The following is a 21,231-nucleotide window of genomic DNA, read 5'->3' as shown; positions in this document are numbered from 1 at the left end:
ATAAAGTCATCAGAAACATACCCAAAGTTTCAGTTACAACCTAGTCCTGTCGTAAGAAACGAATAACCGGGTCGGGTAGTCGGATTCTCTGATTTGGTAGACACATTTCATCATATTCCAACGCCCGATGCTCATGATATTTTATCACAGGATTGTCTGGTCCAAACTCGATTATTTACAAACCGTTGTCATATACCAGGAATGTTGCTGAGTGCGGCGTTAAACAATAGAGAAACAAAATAAACCTGATTCCATCGATATTTTAACCAACACACTAGCACAAAGAAAATTAAATTTTGTTAGGTCGCGTTGAACCGGCCTCAATAAGAACCGTGCACAGCAAAAGTGTCATGTGTGATCTATCATGGCCGAAGTGGGATAATTGGGTATATTGGTTATGATTCGAAATCATAGCAGAAGTGCTGAGTAGCTGTTAGACATATTATAGACACATCGGTGATCAAACGCGATCTACGCGGCGTGACGAGCGAACTCTTTATCCACTAGGCTACACCAGCCAGGTCATCATCGGATTCGCAGACACTTCATGAATTCTTCCCAGGCGGCTGACGTTGTGTGCTGGCGATTGGGTGCCTGACTCTGAGGGTGCGAGTTCGAATCCCGGATGGGACTCAACCAAAAAGAGTACTAGAATTTGTTCTTTACAAAGAAAGTGAAATCCCAAATATGACATATGTTGCAGAACACTTTCAGATGATGTACCTACGTCGATGGCCCTATGAACGACGTCAATGCCAGTACAAATGAGAAAAAGTAACATATATCCATACTGATGAAACATTTCCAAAAGAATGGGAAAAAATGTCACATTTTCCCTTAATTTCGTTTCATCTGTTTCCTCCTTGGCTTCATCATTTGCATTTTATCAATCTTGTAAATCCAATGTCCTCTACTTTTTGAATGGTATAATTAAGAAAATATAATTGCTAAAGGAGGAAGACAGTATATTAATATAACTTCAGAAGATATAGTTCTGATAAATGGCAAGGAATAATTATTTTATACAATTACAAATTATTACGCCATACACACTAGTGCGGGGTGCGAGCTAAAGCACCAAACTAGTGATCCAGCGGGGATGAGATTGAGTGAGTGAGTGAGTGAGTGAGTTTAGTTTTACGCCGCACTCAGCAATATTCCAGCTATGTGGCAGCGGTCTGTAAATAATCGAGTCTGGACCAGACAATCCAGTGATCAACAACATGAGCATCGATCTGCGCAGTTGGGAACCGATGACATGTGCTAACCAAGTCAGTGATCCTGACCACCCGAACCCGTTAGTCACCTCTTACGACAAGCATAGTCGCCCTTTGTGGCAAGCATGGGTTGCTGAAGGACTATTCTACCCCGGGACCTTCACGGGTAGGTTGAGATTGAGCCCACCTGTGACCGGGTGTAAAAACCTTCGGATTCGACTTCGATTACAGACTCTTTCCATGTTGTCACAACCCCTAGTGTGCAGTACACAACCCCGTGCACTTAAAATAACTCACGAATCCGTTGGTATATGACCAGATGGTGGCCACATGAACACGTGCATACACCTAGTTGCGGGTACAGTAACGTGCAGTAAACTTGGACAAAAAACTGTGACTATGTGTCCCAGTCCACCCAGCTGTGAATTGGGCACCTCGTTAGGATGTGAGAGCCACAATAAAACTCAGTGCGCCTAGTGGCAGCAAGAGTTATATACTCCCCGGGGAGTTGAGATTGATAATATGATGTGACGCTGAGACGGACATCCAGTGATTGAGGCAAACAACTGCCAGCGCTATAGACTTATTCTATAATAAATAGAAAATATAGCTATATTAATATTATCATAATGATGTTAATTTGGAAGTGAATGTCCACGGCCATCACGATAGTGATGACAGGCTGGTCAGACTCGCTGACGTGGTTGACACATCATCGTATCCAAATTGCGTACACTGATGCTCATGCTGTTGATCACTGAATCATCTGGCCCAGACTCGACCGCCGGCATATAGCTTGATTACTGCTGAGTGTCACGTGACATAACAGCCAACCAATCATTTCCTTCAACATCCATTTTGCAATTTGTTGGCTAACAGTATTGTTCACGTATGCTCAGACTACAAGATTTCTATATTACAGATGACATCGATCCAGAGCTGTCGGCACGGACATACACCCATGGAACAGTCTACAGATCTAGCGATAGCATATCTCCTATCTTACGCTTCACGGTACAGCCAGTACCAGTCACGTGACATGTAGGCGTACGTTATCAGTGATGACGTCATGTTATCTCACAAAGGATAAAATTGTGCAACTGCACTTTGTCCTGTTTTATACACCGAGGTGGCGTATGGATAATAAATCATGGCTTTTAATATTCATTTCATGCCGACGTTTGATTAAATACCAGAGACAATAAACTCGTCACGCCAAAGAAAAACACCGAAAACTGCGCTCATCACGAGTGAGTGAGTGAGTGAGTTCAGATTTACGCCGCTAATAGCAATATTCCAGCAATACCACAGTAGGAGACACCAAAGTGGGCTCCATACATTGTATCCATGTTGGAAACCTGGGCCTTCGCAAAAATCAGATCTACATACCTGACTTAACACATATCTCACACATATAATTACTGCATATGACATTGAAGCATCATGTGCATCTACAAGGACGTAAGTATAATCTAGGGTGATTATAGTAAGTGAGTGAGTGAGTGAGTAAGCAAGTATATGTTTTACGCCGCTTTTAGTAATATTAATTCAGCAACATCTGAAATCGACTTCTCACATTATAGACATGTGGGGAATTAAACCGGGTCTTTGGCGTGACGAACAAGGGCTTTGACAACTAGGCTACCACCACCGCCCTCGACTATAGTTACACTTCTTAGTTAAAGTGAGTGAGTGATTTTATTTTTTCCGGTGCTTTTAGCAATATTCCAGAGACATCACGGCAGGTGACACAAGAAATGGGCAGACACTGTAAGATTGTACCCATGTGGGACCCTGGTCGAACCCTGGTCATCAGCTTTACGAGCGGACACTTCAACCACTCGGCTAACCCACCGCCCTCTACGATGATTATACTGTTGGGTTTTTAAAGTGAGTGAGTGAGTGATTTTAGTTTTACCGCCCTTTTAGCATTATTCCAGAAATATGACGACAGAGGGCTTGGTTTCTCAAGACTATGACGCAACTTTGCATCCACAGAATTGAGACATCAGATAAGGGGGAATGAGTGGGTGAGTTTAGTTTTACGCCGCACTCAGCAGTATTCAAGCTATATGGCGGCGGTCTGTAAATAATCGAGTCTGGACCAGACAATCCAGTGATCAACATCATGAGCATCGATCTGCCCAGTGGGGAACCGATGACAAGCACGGGTTGCTGAAGGCCTATTCTACCCCGGGACCTTCACGGGTATGAGATAAAGGAATAATATTTAGACAAGTACGTTGCAAAACTGTAACCTTCCATATTCTTTCTTTCACTTTAAACTTGGTTATACACCAGTAGACACCCCCAAAGCCAGACTCCCATTTATTACACTTGATCCATGCGGGGCCTCGCACAACGAAGTTGAAGCAAGAAGCTAACTTAATCTAGCGGTAGTCTAGTGTTATAGAATTATAACTTCTAGGTGCGATAACTATGCACATGATTAATGGAATTTAACTCGCTGTCCACATAGTTCATGATCTGCACGACTGTACGACTGTCTGTACGTGGTGCCGACACTTGTCAGCTCTTCTCAGACTGGAAAGCAACATAATTATATATAGCGCTCCAGCCTCCTTATTTCAAAACAACACCCAATCTGCATTCTCTCAAGACGGAAAAGTTTTTTTTAGCAGGATGCAGTATATAAGTAGCCCAGAAAGGAGATAGTTGTATACTTGTCCACCTCGCCGTCACATATATCCCTGGAAATATATTTTCATAAGCTATGTGACAAATCAAATAATATGAGTAGACGAATGATGATTGTTGGAACAAGCTACAGCACTGCGATAGAAGAAGGGGTGTTCTGTTCCCATCGGAAACTCGCTCAGTGAGAAAGAGTGTGGATCATTATTTCACCATAGACAAAAATAACAATTTGGTTTAAGTTCCCGGTCTCTTGACACAGCATTCGATAATGTATACACGATGCACCTAATTGAAGAAATATTGCAAGGTAGAGAAGTTTCTGGTGTTGACAGAAACGAATACTTGCGCTGTAGCGAGATCAGCCTTATCGGCGGAGTGACGGTGTTGTTGTAGCGGGAAGCGGCACGTGCCAGCTCAATCACATGACTCGCTACTCGACCGCCTGTCGAAACATGGCTCCCAAGTTAGTGAGGTCAGCTGTGAGTCTGTTTTTTGAGTACGATACACCAAGGATTGTTCACATCAAGAGCAAAAAAGTCGGCATAATCAACCGATTTCTCCAGCTCTGCGTCATCAGCTATGTAATAGGGTAAGTATCTCTTTTCATACATCCATTCACCGTGTTGTCGGAAATAGGTGTGCCCATGTTTCGTTATAACGCCCCTGTGAGATCCGTGTGCTGTTTTATTGACACGAATATATTCCCGTTAAACAATCGTGAACACGTTAGTGACATGACAGTATGTTTTTGTAAGAAATGTACAAAGTATTTTCATATTTATATGTTTATGACATAAGTTATGAACGACAAAGCCACCCTGCCATGAATGATCAAGGTAGATCTCCCTGTCGTTCCCATTGTTATTCACGTGACGTTTAGATTTTTGAGGCTCTGTATGGGTTGTAGTAGTCATAGTTTGCAGTTTGCCGGGTTATTAGGCTCTGATTTATTGTCGTCTATTTAAATGAGTATTATGCATGTCACCTGGCAATGTGTCTGTGAGGTGTTCTCCCATGGGAAACACCCAGATAAGACACGGGCCCGGAATCAGCATGACTAGACACAATGATAGATAGACACAATGATAGATGGTTCCAATACCGCTTAATATAACAATTCCTGTTGTTAAGTTCAGATGAAAACAATCGTTCAAGGGGCGATTGGGAAAGATTAAATCTGCGGTACAGAGTTTTTGATTTATTCAACATTATACATAAAATATGCAGTATTAAAAATGATTTCATACAATCAATATTTTTATTTTGTAATTAGTGGTAAATGATTTAGGTTTGATTCCCACATCAAGGTGATATATAGTCAATTGACTGAAATGATGTCCAAATAGTTTTCAGCCAAAACCAAAAATTGATTTGTGATTTGACTTCTTGAAACTGCTTTCCATGATTGAACTCTTTGGTCCTCATTTGAAAATAAAGTAAAATTATATTCATACTTGCAAAATTGAAAATATTCACCCCAGAAATGAAATCTACATGACATATGCCTATGGGTAAGTGTTTATTGCTAGAACTGCTTCAAAGTAGCCCAGTTCTTAAGTGTTTGCTGACCCATGAAGGTCCGGGGTAGAATAGGCCTTCAGCAACCCATGCTTGTCATAAAAGGCGACTATGCTTGTCATTAGAGGCAACTAACAGGATTGGGTGGTCAGGCACGCTGACTTGGTTTACATGTCATCGGTTCCCAATTGCGCATATCAGTGCTCATGCTGTTGATCACTGGATTGTCAGCTCCAGACTCAATTATTTACAGACTGCTGCCATATAGCTGTAATATTGCTGAGCATGGAGTAATTTAAACTCACTCACTCACCCTACAGGAAGAGGTGTTATAGTGGAGTCATTATTTGACTGCCAAGTCAGACACTGTCATGATGAGTAATATTTACTTGGATGCTTGCAGCTTATGCTTGTAGCAGTAGGTAACTGACAGGATCAGATGCTAAGGCTCACTGACTTGGTTGTCACTAAATGCCTAAGTCGAAACTACAGACTGCCTGTCTGACAAGGGCTGTAGGGGATGTGTTAAATTCCCCACATGGGTACACTATGTGAAGTCTATTTCTGGTGTCCCCTGCTGTGATATTGATCGAATATTGCCATATTCATAGACCACCATCAGGTGTAACTGACGGTGGGCCCCATCGGAGTGGGATAGGCAGTATGTGTGAGTAGCAGGGGGGTGACCAGTTTCGTTCAAAATGAACACATCAGACTCTGGAGGAGATCCCTGGAACTTAGGTGGATATTTAGACTACACATGTTTGCCCCGCAAGGCCTCAACAACAAAATAGTTGGCTAAGATATCCCCCTAGTTTCCCTTGTCTCACCATCAGGTGTAGTTGAAAAATGAAGACACATTGGAAACAATGTTTGACAAATTATCTGTCTGATACTGTATGGCTTTATCCACTGTGGTCTACATCACTGGCTCACAGAAGTGTGAGTGTGAGCATGGTTTTATGACCATTTCATCAATATTCCAGCAATGCAGGGGACACCTGAAACCTTTCGTGAAGTTTTGGTTTTTATGATGGTAGCTTCTTAAGGCAAGTTTCAAGGACATGTGAAGATCCACTTAGAATTGATCTTCAGCAACCCATCCTTGTTGTAGAAGATGACACACGGGACTGGTTGGTCAGGATCACAGACTTGGTTGACACATGTCGTCAAATCCCAGTTGTGTAGATCAATGCTCATGCTGTTGATCAGTGGATTGTCTGGTCCAGATTTGATTATTTTCTGATCTCCACCATACAGCTGGAATTTGCTGAGTTTGGTGATAGACAGCACCCAATCAAGGTTTAAGGTTCCCAGATTCCAACACGTTTGCTTCTAAACTCCTCGAAACACTGACCATGAATTCAATGCTGAATTTGAAAAATAACCCAAGTCAATTCATGTCAGTAATTCAGATATAAACTTCAGAAGTATACCATTCATGGAAAGTAGGGGATATTGGATTTACAAAATTTATAAAATGCAAATTATGAAACCAAGGAGGAAACAGATGATGAAGAGAAATTAAGGGAAAATGTGACAATATATTCCATTCCTTTAGAAATGTTTCATCTGTATGGATATGTATTACTTTTTATCATATGCATTGACATTGGCTAGTGGTATGCTGGCAAAAGGGAATATCCCCTACTGTTTTATAATTGTTTATATGTGGATCAAGCACATTATGACCAATCCGTTAATGTTTGACTTGTATTCACTTTGTACTATCTCTGAATATTATTTAACTTGTTATGACCTGCAAACCTGAGTGAATATTTAGTTATAATTTGCTCTTCGCCTACTTTTTATTTCAAAGGAACAATTCAACATGAAGGTCAGTTTCCTCATTGAATGGCTCATACCACCAATGGTTTCAACACCAAATGTTCCTTGGATCTTGGTTTGCTGAGAATGGAAGCTGAATTGCAAATCAGCTTTGGGACGTCAGTGGGCCTTTAATTGCACAATGAAGAATTGCAGTTGAAGACACAGAGGCCTTCAAGAACAAAGGGGTGTTAATGCTTAGGAAATAAACAGGATTGGTCCAAAGCCTTTCATACTGAATTAACCCAGTAAGAACAATGTTAACATTTGACAGAAGGAAGTTGTCCTTCGCTTGGAGAAAATTAGATATTGGTCTTGGCCCTTGTTTGTCAAAGCCATTTTAGGAAAAGGACAGTTGTAACCATAACACAGATTTATGACAGTTGTAGCTTTACGCAGAGTTACGACAGCTGCAACTGATTTATGACAGTTGTAGCTTTACGCAGAGTTACGACAGCTGCAACTGATTTATGACAGTTGTAGCTTTACGCAGATTTACGACAGCTGCAACTGATTTATGACAGTTGTAGCTTTACGCAGAGTTACGACAGCTGCAACTGATTTATGACAGTTGTAGCTTTACGCAGATTTACGACAGCTGCAACTGATTTATGACAGTTGTAGCTTTACGAAGAGTTACGACAGCTGCAACTGATTTATGACAGTTGTAGCTTTACGCAGATTTACGACAGCTGCAACTGATTTATGACAGTTCTAGCTTTACGCAGATTTACGACAGCTGCAACTGATTTATGACAGTTGTAGCTTTACTCAGAGTTACGACAGCTGCAACTGATTTGTGACAGTTGTAGCTTTACGCAGATTTACGACAGCTGCAACTGATTTATGACAGTTGTAGCTTTACGCAGATTTACGACAACTGCAACTGATTTATGACAGTTGTAGCTTTACGCAGAGTTACGACAGCTGCAACTGATTTATGACAGTTGTAGCTTTACACAGAGTTACGACAACTGCAACTGATTTTTGACAGTTGTAGCTTTACGCAGATTTACGACAACTGCAACTGATTTATGACAGTTGTAGCTTTACGCAGATTTACGACAGCTGCAACTGATTTATGACAGTTGTAGCTTTACACAGAGTTACGACAACTGCAACTGATTTTTGACAGTTGTAGCTTTACTACAGAGTTATGACTGTTGTAACTTTAGCACACACTTACAACAGTAGTATCTTACACACACAATTGCGACAGTTGTAACTTCAATACAGACTTACGACAGTTGTAGCGCTACGGTCACATGCTGGAACATAATCAGTGATAGATGGAACCTGTTCATTTTTTCTTTAGCTCTGATTCCTTACAATTGATTCCTGTAACACCAGGGCAATTTTATGAGGATTAGGATGTCAGGTTTTTAATTTGCTTGACATTGCGAAGATGGCTACTGGCACTTGCAAATGAAGAGAGCATATATCACTGATAATTTCTTTAAATTAATAAATATAATCACTGTTCATTTTTGCACAGCTAACCGTGAACTAACTCTTGACACACACATTGTAATGCAACTTCACAGAGCTGCATCATGAATAGTACAGTTTGATTTCACATTTCTTAAAGTTAGCGTGCAAATTAGTCTATTACATTGTAAAGCAACATACAGTATGGTTCAAAATTATTGAGAATAGCTAAAGCATTTCATATTATTAAACGAGAACAAATCAGATAAAATTGAATGTATTGTGAAAGTGAACTGACCTTTTCATGTTGTGTAGGTAACAATTTAATATTTTATCAAGTCTCCTTGAGCTTCACGGCACACTCTAAGACGGGTAGGCATACTTCCTATCAGAGAGGTTAGTGTCTCGTGAGTTATGTTGTCCCAGTATCGGACCACTTCTCTCTTCATGTCTTCAATTTTTGTCAACCCCTTTTGATTCACACATTCCTTCATCATCCCCCAAATGTTCTCAATGGGATTTAAGTCAGGACTATATGCAGGAAATGATAATGCAGTCACATTTTTCTCCTGAAACCAGTGCTTGGCATGTTTTGCGGTGTGTTTCGGATCATTATCTTGCTGCAAAATCCAGTCATTTCCATAAATCACATGTGCACTTGGAAGCAGAAAATTATCTAATATGTTAGTGTAGCGTTGACTTGTCAGATTTCCCTCAAACACACACAGCGGGGTCGTTCCTAATAAGGATATCCCTCCCCATACATGAAACTTTGGGCTGTATTTAGGTCGTCGATACAACGGTGCTGACGCAGACTTTGTCAATATTTTCACATTATTGGGATATACCCATATTGAGCTTTCATCAGTAAAAATCACATTTTCCCAGTCAAAGTTTTCATGTGCCAAACACGACTCAACACGCCTGTCTTTATGTTCTTGTTTCATGAGAGGAGAAGGAATTCCAGTCTTTTTCTCCCATCCAAGATCAATCAAATTTCTTCTAACTGTAGATTTTGATACAACTGTTGATCCCCTTTCTATCATTTCATACCTGATGTTGGAGATGCTTGCCCTTTGCTTTTTAGACGCTAAAATTCCCAGGCGGACGCGATCTGAGAAGTCCAATTTTCTGGGTCTCCCTGCTCCTTTCTGATGCCCAAAATCCTTTCCCTCTTTAAACTTCTTCCTAATCCTATACACAGTAGAAAGAGGAGTTCCTGTTCTCTCTGCCAGTGTATTTACATCATCAATTCCTTGATTACACAACTCAAAAATCAACCTTCTTTTATCTTCAGCAGACATTGTTGACAGTGCTGAGGAAAATGACGTCTGCTACAGATTCAGGGGAGGTAACTCTAATTGTACTGTACTCAGTAGGCCAAGATGAGTTACCTCCCTTATACCATTACTTAGTTTTAAGTATCAGTGAATCAGTTGAGGTGTTAGGATAGCTCAAAGTAAGAAGAAAAATTCTCAATAATTATGAACCAGACTATACTTGACATTGGCTCATTGTTAGCAAATATGATAGTGTCATAAATTTCACATGATTTTATGGTAATTGAACAGTTAAACTAAGTTATAATAAAGTAAAGTATATTGAAAGAATCATTCTTATCGATCTATATCAAGATGGCCCACAACACCTGAAAGAAAATATTATTTGTCCTGGCTTTCTGGTGGTTTGTGAAAGTGAAAACTTCACTGCCAACTAACTGCTAAAAATGTATTTGAACTGTGGTTGTAATTAAATAAAATCAGTAGTCCCTTGAACTCATTGTAACTGCTGTTCATTGCTTGGCATCAGCATGTGAAATTAACTAATATTGACACCTCCCAAGTGTTCATGAAAATGTGAGCATATCCTGCCCTGTTGGTAGTACAGGTCACAAAGGCATGCAAACACAGCCCAGTTCTTTTCAACCTGAAAAAACACAGGCACATATAGTACAAGATGAAATAGTGATTACATTAGACATTATATTTTGTCTCTGTAGAATGAGAGACTGAACTCTCTCTGCTTAACTTTCATAAAACATTCAGAAACAATTTCCTAAGTTTTGAATGCTGATATGAAATCAAACAACAGCTAGATAGATTCATATGATGTTCTTCTCAGTAGAGAGTGTTCGTGACACTCAATTGGCAGAGCACATGATGGTTATTTTTCTGAAATGTTGAAGTCAAATTTAGTTCAAATATAAAACAGACTGAAGTACCTAGGGGAATAAACTTGAGAATGATTAAATCTAAGTAAACATTCAATAGCTGAAAGAATTATCTGAAGCCATTAAAACTTTCTAAATCTGTTTAATTTGTCTGCCAATCCAATTCCATTCTGTTTATTTGGCTCAACCAAAGTTGTAAACATTTAGTTCCTGCATCTTTCTAAGCTCTGCACTCACTTGTACACTGCACAAACTTCCTCTCATCGGCTGGTAATGCAGGATATACTAAGTTTCAGAGCACAGGCAATTAGAGAAGACGAGAGTTGTTTTTTTTCTCATGGGGGAAAAGCTATTCTAAAGGTTACCTTCCATAATTAACCTGAAATGGTATACCCTTATATTATTTGAACCACAGTATTTTGCATGTGGTTCGGCATACAGTAATACCTTAAAAAAATTTGGTATTTTTCGGTTTTCGTGCCATCATTTTATTCAGATTTTTAAACTTTTTATAAAATGTCCAGAAATCAAATCATTTGGACAAAATCTGTGCATTTCTATAATAGTTTTCCGCTATTTTCCCAGAAGTAAGTTCTCATGCATATACCAACCCAAAACAGACGGAACCGAATGTCTAGTGTAAGGGCATACCTTTTCACCCTTATTAAAATTGAACAATATGTTTGTCTAATCGCCAAAACCAAGTTAAAACAAACACACTTGTATTTCCACCTGTTATGTAAACACCCAGCAGTAAATGAGTAGATGCAGGTATCATGTGACACGATGTCTTATCCACTTATTGTCGATGGCTTCCGCTTTGATTTTACCTGACAACTTTACTTGACAGTGATCATGAATTCACAGTCATTAAAAGAAGTTCCCGATGTCATTTTTTACATGGATGTTAGATCTCTTTGCTGGAGCCTATTTTACATCATGCAAGGAAAACGTCCAGTGACGATAAAGAAGAAGAAGAACGTTTTTTTTTCTTATCAATGTACGCCTTCTTTTGTTGGCAGTATTGCTGATTTGCAGCCAAATTGGATTAAAAATACTCTCTCGCTCGCTCTCACTCACTCTTTCACTCACTCAACTCGCTTTCTCATTCTCTTTCTCACTCACTCACTTACTCATTCAAGAACTAAACAAATAAATACTTGTGTGGTCAGACTTAGCATTTTCGGAATAATGATGTGTTTGTTGAATCCCAATTCACATTTTTTTAATCAGTGCCACATAGCTCTTTTGTGGATGCTTTACTTTGAAATCATTAAAAACATAATAGAGAGTGGTCCATAAATCAGTTTCCTGTCTATAGTAATGTTTGTCATCGTAGTGGACGTCACTTAATAACACTTAATGTGTTCCTTTTCTAGACATCACTCGGCAAATGTTAGACAAAGAATTCATCGCCATTTACATATTTATGCGCACTGGTTATTACATTTCAATCAAATAAACACAAAAAACATTGACATCAATTCTTATGTGAAACTGAGCATGTTTGTTTGATGTGAAATTTTATTGATGCTGTTTAAAAGATGTAGGGTTCTGTCAGCTGGCATCAGGTTTTGATTGCTTGAAATGAGATATACTGGAAGGAACTGCCTGTTTGGTTCTATTGATTTCTCAGAATACAGAAGGATGACAGGAGGAATATATGAGGCATGGAGCTTTTGAAAGAATACCCAGAATAACTAATTCTTAGGGATTGTCAACCCATTTAGAAGGTTCATATTCCCCTAGGATCTTATTTACTATACAAAACTTTAATTATGATGGAAAATATTTCATTTCAGTTAAATTAATCCACAATTTAAACGTTACTCTAAATATGTATTCATATTAATTCCACACTTTAACTTTTGACATTAACTGTAGCCATGCTGTAAACAGAGCTTGTGCACAGTACAAAAACAGAAATGTAATCTCATTAAATTCAGTGAATAGTATTTTTTCAAGACATTTGGGTTTTTAAAAATATTTTTCAACCATTGCCAGTGGTAGGTGAAAAGTCAATCATTTCTAATGGTTGTTTAGTTGTGATTCCTCATCAGTTTTAAGGAGCCTTGTGTCATTAGTTTTCACATGTCATAAATTACAAACAAATATTAGAAAAATGGTGTCATGTGGTAGCTCCATGTGTCTGTGATTAACATTAATTTATTCAAATGTTCAAATATCAAAGTCTGTAGCACAAACTTTATTGGTCCTGAAGTGCTGAGTGTAGCTGTGATAGTTTTGAATAACATCTTGTACATCACTCGCTTCATTGGGTGGCTGTTTATGTCAACAGTGCCTATCACAAGACATTTGAAATGCCCAGGTGACAATTTATCACTGTGGTTTGTCGCACAGCACTAAACGCTTTTTGAAACTGTTTTTGAGGTGATGATCTACCTCACAGATCTCTGAAACTGATATGTTTTTCAAATTTGTTCATGGCAAATATGACTTTATATTTTAACCCACTCAAATTTGTTTGACCATTTATATTCTGTAGCTGTATTTTGCACATTCTGTTACTGAATTGACTGATTTTTGTTTGCTGTTTGTTGTTTAACTCATCAATATAGAGACAAAACCTTTTAAAAAATTAGTCCAGAACTTCAGAATTTCCTTTTGGACAACCTCAGAAACATTCAGTGATTATCAATCAGTAACGGCTTGAAAACACATGACTGAATGCCAGTTGTCAAAGCAGTTTTGTTTTCTCAAAAGCGACTTTCAGCAGACATTAATTGGTAGTTGGTTTGTTAGTTCCTTAACACTGTACTCCGCAATATTCCAACTATATGGCGAGAGTCTGTAAATAACTGAGTCTGGACCAGACAGTGCAGTGATCAACAGCATGAACATTGATCAGCACAACTGGGATACAATGACGTACTGTAAACTGTCTTATTTCCGCACCTTTGAACCTTTTCGCGCTTTCTTATTTTCGCAAGGTGATCTTGTTACAGGGGCATCTCTGAATGTTTTTACACGACATGCAGGTCTGTGACCATTGAGCTGTTATAAAATAAACAGATTTGCGAAGTGATCTAACAACAAATTAATGTAATTGATTACAGAATTAATCCTTTTTAATTAGGTGTTGCAGCAGTGAAAATAGAACGTGGTTGAGCAGTGTTAATCCAGATTAGCCCAGCGGTGACACGTGATTGAGCAATGACACCTGTATTGTTTTTGTGTCTTTGACTTACCTGAATAGACTGTATGATATATCTATATTATCGCGTGTTTTTATTCTCGCGCCATGAAGTCTGACGCGAAGTTCGCGAAAACTAAACGGTCGCGAAAATTTGGCTGTTTACAGTATGTGAACCAAGACAGCAAGTCTGTCTACCTGACAACAAATATGGGTTTGATGGGTTACTGAAGACCAATTCTAACGTTCACAGGTTGCTGTCACTGGAGCATTTCTTTACCAGCAAGCTGCTGGAAAAATGTCTCAGAAAATATTTGATTTGGCTAGCAGAAATATATGTTACGCTAAGCCATAATAGAGCATATGTTCTTTGCAAAAAACTAGCTCAGCTAACAATTAAACAAGAGAGGACTGGTACATGCTCCAACTGAGCATAATCTGTAGGTAGCTGAGTTTACAAAATGTGAGTTTACACTCATTAGCATATTCTGGGGGCATGGGGTAGCCTTGTGGTGAAAGCATATTCTTGTCACACCAAAGGTCTGGGTTTGATTCCTTACATTGGTACTATGTGTGAAATCCATTTCTGGAGAAAAAAATGAGTTAGTGATATTCTGAAGATATATCATTATTTTCCATGTTTATAACAGAATTCCAGATACGTTTACATTCAAATGCCTTCCGCTTCCAGTGAATCGTTTTTACAAATATGCAAATACTTATATACTGCTTATGAATAGATACAGACTTTGTTAACTTCTTAATTGTCTTATATCATATTTCCAATATATTTTGATTGTTCTACGTTATCGTATGTTACAATAATATGGGCTTGTGGCCTTCATGTTTAGTAAAGACCTTGGATTTCCCTGCTAAAATATTGCTTGAAAAACTGAACTCACTCACTCAACATGAATACGAGTCTCTATAAGTACTTTCATTAAACAAGCACCATGTGGAAGCATTTTCTTCCAGCAGGGGTTATTCTATTCATATCTTCCTATGTAACCTCTGTTCTAACATGGCCATATTTCCCATTTCTCGTAAAATCCCCTAGCAGCCAAGAATCTCAACACAAATTGTGTCCCTTCTTTCTATCCAATCCAATCACGTGTTACACGTGACTTACATCCAATTTGGCCTCCACCATGGAGTTAGTTACTGAACATGGGGAGGATAGATTCCTTATTTCATGTTCAACTGAAAAGCAGAAACTAGTTCAGTACAGTGCAGGAATCAATTGACAAGATGTTGTTGTTGATGTGACACAACATTTAGTGGCAAGCTTGGCCATTGTCAGCAACGGGGAAGTGGAGATGCCATTTATCCACAATTATAAGACTGAGTTCTGTCTCAACAATCTATTTGGGCATCTTGGTGGGAAAGAGCTTCTAGTTTTCCGGCACCATACAGAAATTACCGGGACTTTGTGAATGATCATTTTTGAAGCAAACAACGCAGATTGCACAACTAAATCTGATTGTATCTAATCATGAATACAGATCACTGGCACCATGATATGGTTGTATAAGAACACAGGTTACAAAGGAAGAGATGACAGGAGTAACCTCTGTGAGAAGAGAATGCATGTGTCAGATGAGCAGTGCCTGGATCACTTTGTCTAACACTACCTAGGCTAAAGGTATTTGTTGTGTCTTGCCTTGGCTCACATTTACACAGTAGCCAATCAGTGAAGCCGCCATTACATCCAAGCTTGCCAGTGTCAACAAAGATAGCAGTCGCAGCTGCAAAGGTTTATTTGCAGTGTGACACAGACTTGGGGGAAATCATACACACAAACTCACAGATATGACTGAAATTTTGAAAAACAAATATATGCATGAACTCCTTCTACATCATTCAGAGAACCTCTGCATGATTTGTGCTTCCAAATTTAATTCTTAGATGATTTAAAAAGCAAAACTGAGTTGTGATTGGTTTGCTAGATACCTGTTGATTGGATAGAAAGTCAGCCAAGGGAGGTAATAAAATTATCCAGATGCTTCCAGGGCATGGTGGAGACTTATAGGAACTAATACCCTGGAGATATCGAGGATGAGGTCCTCCAAGCTTATAAGTTCTGTTTTGGGTTGACTGATGCTCATGCTGACTGATCGGTCATTAAAGACCGCTGCCATGTAACTTGTATATTGCTGTGTGAACCCTCTTGGGCTTTGTGAAGGGCATATTAATCAATAACCATTGGTATTAAGCAAATCATGAAGACCATCTAAGATTGATAGGAATTGTTTCAAAATTCATACGTATTAACATGAGAATTATTCATCAATTTTCCTATTTTTAATGCATCACTGTTTTTAAGCTACTGAAGATTTTTCCATCACAAGGGATAAATATTTCAATGTCAGAACATTGAAGATTTTTTTTTGTAATGTTAATTATCATTTTATTATTGAATTTTTTAGAAGAAATTTAATTAATTGATAAATTGTGAGAAAAATGTTCTTAGGTAAATGTATTTTTATAATCAGAAGATTGAATCAGTAACTGAGATTGTGAGTGGCTGGGGGTTGAAGTGTTGCAAACTTATTATCCCCCTGAGAGCATACACAACTCCCAACACGTTCAATGTCAATTTGATCTGTCCACTCTTTTTAATTGTAGAATATGTATCATTTTAATGTATGGCTTGATTTGTCTAAATTGCTGAGGGATGGTGTAAATCCAGTTAGGGCCCATGCAGGAAGCAAGTGTACACTAAGTCCCTATAGTCCCTTGTATGGTGATCTACAGTCTGTGGTTGGCAGTCTGTTAACGTTGCCTGTTTTTATAGACTGGTGTGATCTATAGTTAAAATGTTTTAGAGTTAATAGCAAGTATTAAATTGAAATCTGTGATAAACTACTTGTTTTCTGTCCTTCTTTGACAGGGTTTTATAATTTACCATTATTTATTATGAAATTATGACTTGTTTTTAGTCATCATATGACAGAAATATTGCCGATGTGACATAAAATCTTAACTTACATTAGTTTCTCAAGCTCAGTAAAATTGTTTCAGCTTTGTTGCACAGATTGTATCTTGTGCAGATGCTTCATAATTGCTCCAAGACTTTCATAAATTTGTATAGTGTCTGAATATCAGCCTAAGTATCCAGTTATACTTAGTATGTTAGTATTCATCATGATATTATCATTGAACAAGCATTAAAAACATGGCCAATAAATATTTGAAATTTGATATAAAAGGTCATTAGGTACAACAATTTACCATATAAATTATATCTCCAAGGCAATGATTCAGATGTGGAGATTAAGATTACCATGAATATTGTCTCATAAACCAGTAGCAATCATCTTTACACGATTCTCCCCAATCTACCGGTGATTCAGGCAAAAATTTAACTAAAAACATAACTTCATAGCTTCAAACAAATTTTTAACAGCTATTTTCTGACATCATATAGTTAAGGTACAGCTAATGATTTTTAATGAGTTAAAGTATGCCATTTAAGATATTCATAAGTTTCATTTCATGGCACCAATAGCAGTAACCAACCATGTTCTCTTTAAACAATGGCAAGTTGTTGCATTGCTGTTAAATGCACAGGAGCTTGTATTGCTGAAAATTTTTGGCTTGCAAATGAAAAGCTGTCTTTTCCCAAGTTCCAATCAACATTACTTGGTACAGAGTGCACCGACTTTGATAATTTTGGATTTATTCGAAAGGGAATTTATCTGGCTTTATTACAGTAAGAATTGTGGTTTCCCACCCAGAATTCGTCCATAATCGCGAGTGGGGTGCTTGAAAACTTTGTGCGTGTTACATCCCTTTCCTGCTTTATATTTTATATAGATTTCAGTGTATGCTTGTTGGACCCAGGACGTATTAGTTTCAGCAATACAAGCCCCTGTGGTTAAATGTTTGTTTATTGACATTTGCGGAAGAGATAGTGTATTTTTTGTCTGCACATTATGTTCAGAATATTTTAAAAAAATACTCAATCCTGTAGATGTGGAGGGCACATTATACATGCATGTACAGTATGTTAAAAAATATGGTCCTGATGAAGAGCCTGATTGATTTGTTGTTTAACACCACAATCCAGTGATGAGTGAGTGAGTTTAGTTTTACGCTGCACTCAGCAATATTCCAGCTATATGGCGGCAGTCTGTAAATAATCGAGTCTGGACCAGATAATCCAGTCATCAAAAACATGAGCATTGATCTGCGCAATCGGGAACCGATGACATGTGCCAACCAAGTCAGCAAGCCTGACCACCCGATCCCGTTAGTCGCCTCTTACGACAAGCATAGTTGCCTTTTATGGCAAGCATGGGTTGTTGAAAGCCTCTAGTGATGAACAGCATAAGCATTGATCTATACAACTGGGAAAGAATGACATGTGTCGACCTGACCACCTGATCCTTTTAGTTGCCATTTGTGAATATGGAGACTGATATTGGATACTGGGACTGATATTGGATACTGGGACTGATATTGGATACTGGGACTGATATTGGATTGATACTTGAAGTAATTATGTGTCACATAATCTGATGACTAGAAACAATTTTGTGTAGAGTTTGGGGTAAAGGTTTAATATTGCAATATAATGTCTTTTAACTAGGGCTTTTAGGATAAACTGTAACCATTTGGTTTGTAATGCAGAGGAATATTTAAGAAAAGGACTATTTTTTGCAAGCTGATTAATTCAAACTGGATTAGAAACCTGAATTTTGTTCTAAGTTAAGTTCTAAATAAAATGGTTGTGCTTGGAAAAGTCAACACAATATGAATAGTCAAACCTTAACTAATTTCTTTCGGCTTTTTGCTGACACGATGTCTCTGGTTGTCTTGGGAACAATGATGTCAACTGTCATGATACCATATCTGTTACAACAGAAGAGGTACAAATGGTAGAGACTGCAATGGAAATTAAGTGACAGTTATGCAGTTCGCTCTGTCAAAGTATGTTATGTTTCTTCTTATATACACATTAATGATTATTGATGCTTGAAAATATTTCCTTTGGAAACCTCAATCTCAGTGCTGCTAAGCTAATATGTTTTCAATGAATGAATGAGATTTTCAAAAGCTGAGGTCAGACTTTAGATTCATTGTAAACAAGACAAGGAAGCTATTTTATGCGCTGTAATCATTACTCAGTGGAGTATTTTGATTTCGTGATCATACTTCTTGTCAGGGACCAGTTCAAAAGTTTCAGGCAGGATAAAAATCTATATTCTTTTTATTTAGGTTATTGGCTATACAAGTTTTCCATCTGACAAAATAAACTTGTGCAACTGGTCAGTTTTTTAAATTGTAGCTGAACAGAGTTGAAACTTGCATCTATAAGAAGCATTACAAATGATTTTCAACACCTATAAACTGAACATTTGTCAAAACACATTCTGACCCCAAGATAGTATGTCTTGAGATGCCACAAAACTCAAGAAGTCTTTTAGGGTTTGGGGAGGATGGATTGATTGAGATAAATCAAGATTTATGAAGAATTTGTTTATTTGAGTTGAACTTATGAACTGGTCCCTTAAGCAAAACGGCCATGAGAACCAGTTTGTAAAACACTGGAGTAAACCAGTTACAGAACATGTAGAACAGTTTGAAATGGGCAGCAAACCAGTTTTGAGTTACCAGTTGTGAAACTAAACCAGTTTACAGATCAGTTAGGAAAAATGGCTTTGTGGACCATTTTCTCTGTTCACTGATTTAACAGAATTGATCAAGGTTTTGAACCAATGTACAGTTTCCTGAACCAACTAATTTTAATTATATGTTACTGTATGATGAAAGCATATGTCTATCAATGACAGTTTTATTCAACTAGTAACTTGAAAACTAATGATGTGAATTTTGATACTTTGGAAACCACCTCTTTGGTCTAAAGGAGAGGTGCAAGGCAAAGATTTATTTTGACATTTGTTGATAATGACATCAGTTTAAAAATTCGAATTTAAAACCTGTTTAGCCAATAATCTGAAAACTGTTAGTTGGATTGTTTTCAAATTTTGGGACCACCTTCTATACCAAAGGGAGAATTTACGTATTGAACTTCAAAATTTGTTCAACCAGTATTATTTTACCTCACACATACTTGTATATGTCGCTGTCTGATTGGCTGAACACTCGTCTATTATTTTCAATGTATCCCGTGTACAAGCGAAGTGTATTGCAATGCACCCTGCTGCCAACAGCAACTCATTCAGTCCTTCGTGGTAGTTACTTTTTTTTTTGTCTTGAATAACATTTAATGATGCATGATGCACATAAATTACTGATGCTTTGCGAATAGAAATCGATGAAAGAGAGATAACTCTAAATATGTTTTTTTGTGTCGTCCGCAGAATCTAGCGATGGCTACAAAAACATTTGACTCTCTTTCCAATAAGTATTGGTCAGCAGGAACTGTACAAGCTGTTAAATAAAAACGACAGCACTAAATCAAACTCTAATATTTGGTTTAATTTACCTTTAATTACATTACACTATCTTACCTTACTAACTTTCTATAACATTCAACCTCTGTCAAACAATTTGCTACCTAACTGACACAGTCAGTCACTAACTAACTAACTAACAATCTCAAGGCGTGCTGCCTAATCAATGTATCGAAGTGAACTAACTACAATTTCACTCCGATCCACACACGTGGCGAAAATGCATGCCTTTTTCATGCTTGAGCACTCCGCGAAGTAAGGTGTTGTCAGGTGTGTTTTCGCGAACTGTTCGCAAGTACACAAACTGAAACGAAATACACTGTCTGATAAACAGTACAATGAGTCCGATGAATAAACCATGACGAGCAATACATTTGTGTGGACAATCCTTTTGTACACGTATATTTTGAGAAATCATTCAAATGTATTGCCTGTGAATATTAAGAAGGGGAATTACACTGCATTGACTTTACTAACATAATACCTATGGAAAAAACAGCAAGATGCAAGACTCGATCAAATCGTTTGATTCACACAGGTTGGCTGAAGTGCATGATCCAATACCCAAACAGTTCAAAATTAACATTGAGGTGTTTGGTAAGATAAATACATTGTTCACTGGTCCCTCAGGGACCATGGGTTGAGGTACCCTCGATGTTTGTTCCAAGCAGGGCTCAGGGAACATAAGCAACAATTGAAGGTACATCAACCCATGGTCCCCTCACGACCAGTGAACAACTTATAATATGACAAGTATTTGTCAAAATTGTTTCATGGGCAATCTAAGCTCAGCTGTTTTTGGTAATTTCTCCAATGTTCTAATTTTTTAAAGAGTTGTGT

The 21,231-nt window shown here is 38.0% G+C and overlaps 1 protein-coding gene across 3 annotated transcripts in view; it reads left to right on the top strand.

Moving 5' to 3' along the window:
• Positions 1-4,297: 4,297 nt before the first annotated feature.
• LOC137254777 (P2X purinoceptor 4-like) overlaps positions 4,298-21,231 on the top strand; it is a 120,336-nt gene continuing 103,402 nt past the window's right edge. The window contains exon 1 of one of the 3 annotated variants that reach the window (XM_067792553.1): positions 4,298-4,464. In XM_067792553.1, coding sequence (XP_067648654.1) covers positions 4,298-4,464 — 167 coding nt within the window. The remainder of the gene's footprint in view (positions 4,465-21,231) is intronic. The other 2 variants (XM_067792552.1, XM_067792551.1) reach the window with 2 other exon arrangements.

Source organism: Haliotis asinina, chromosome 1, assembly GCF_037392515.1.
Source record: "Haliotis asinina isolate JCU_RB_2024 chromosome 1, JCU_Hal_asi_v2, whole genome shotgun sequence".
NCBI classification, from domain to species: Eukaryota; Metazoa; Mollusca; class Gastropoda; order Lepetellida; family Haliotidae; genus Haliotis; species Haliotis asinina.
Note: the sequence above shows the minus strand (reverse complement) of the source record. Positions and strands in the feature narration are given on the sequence as shown.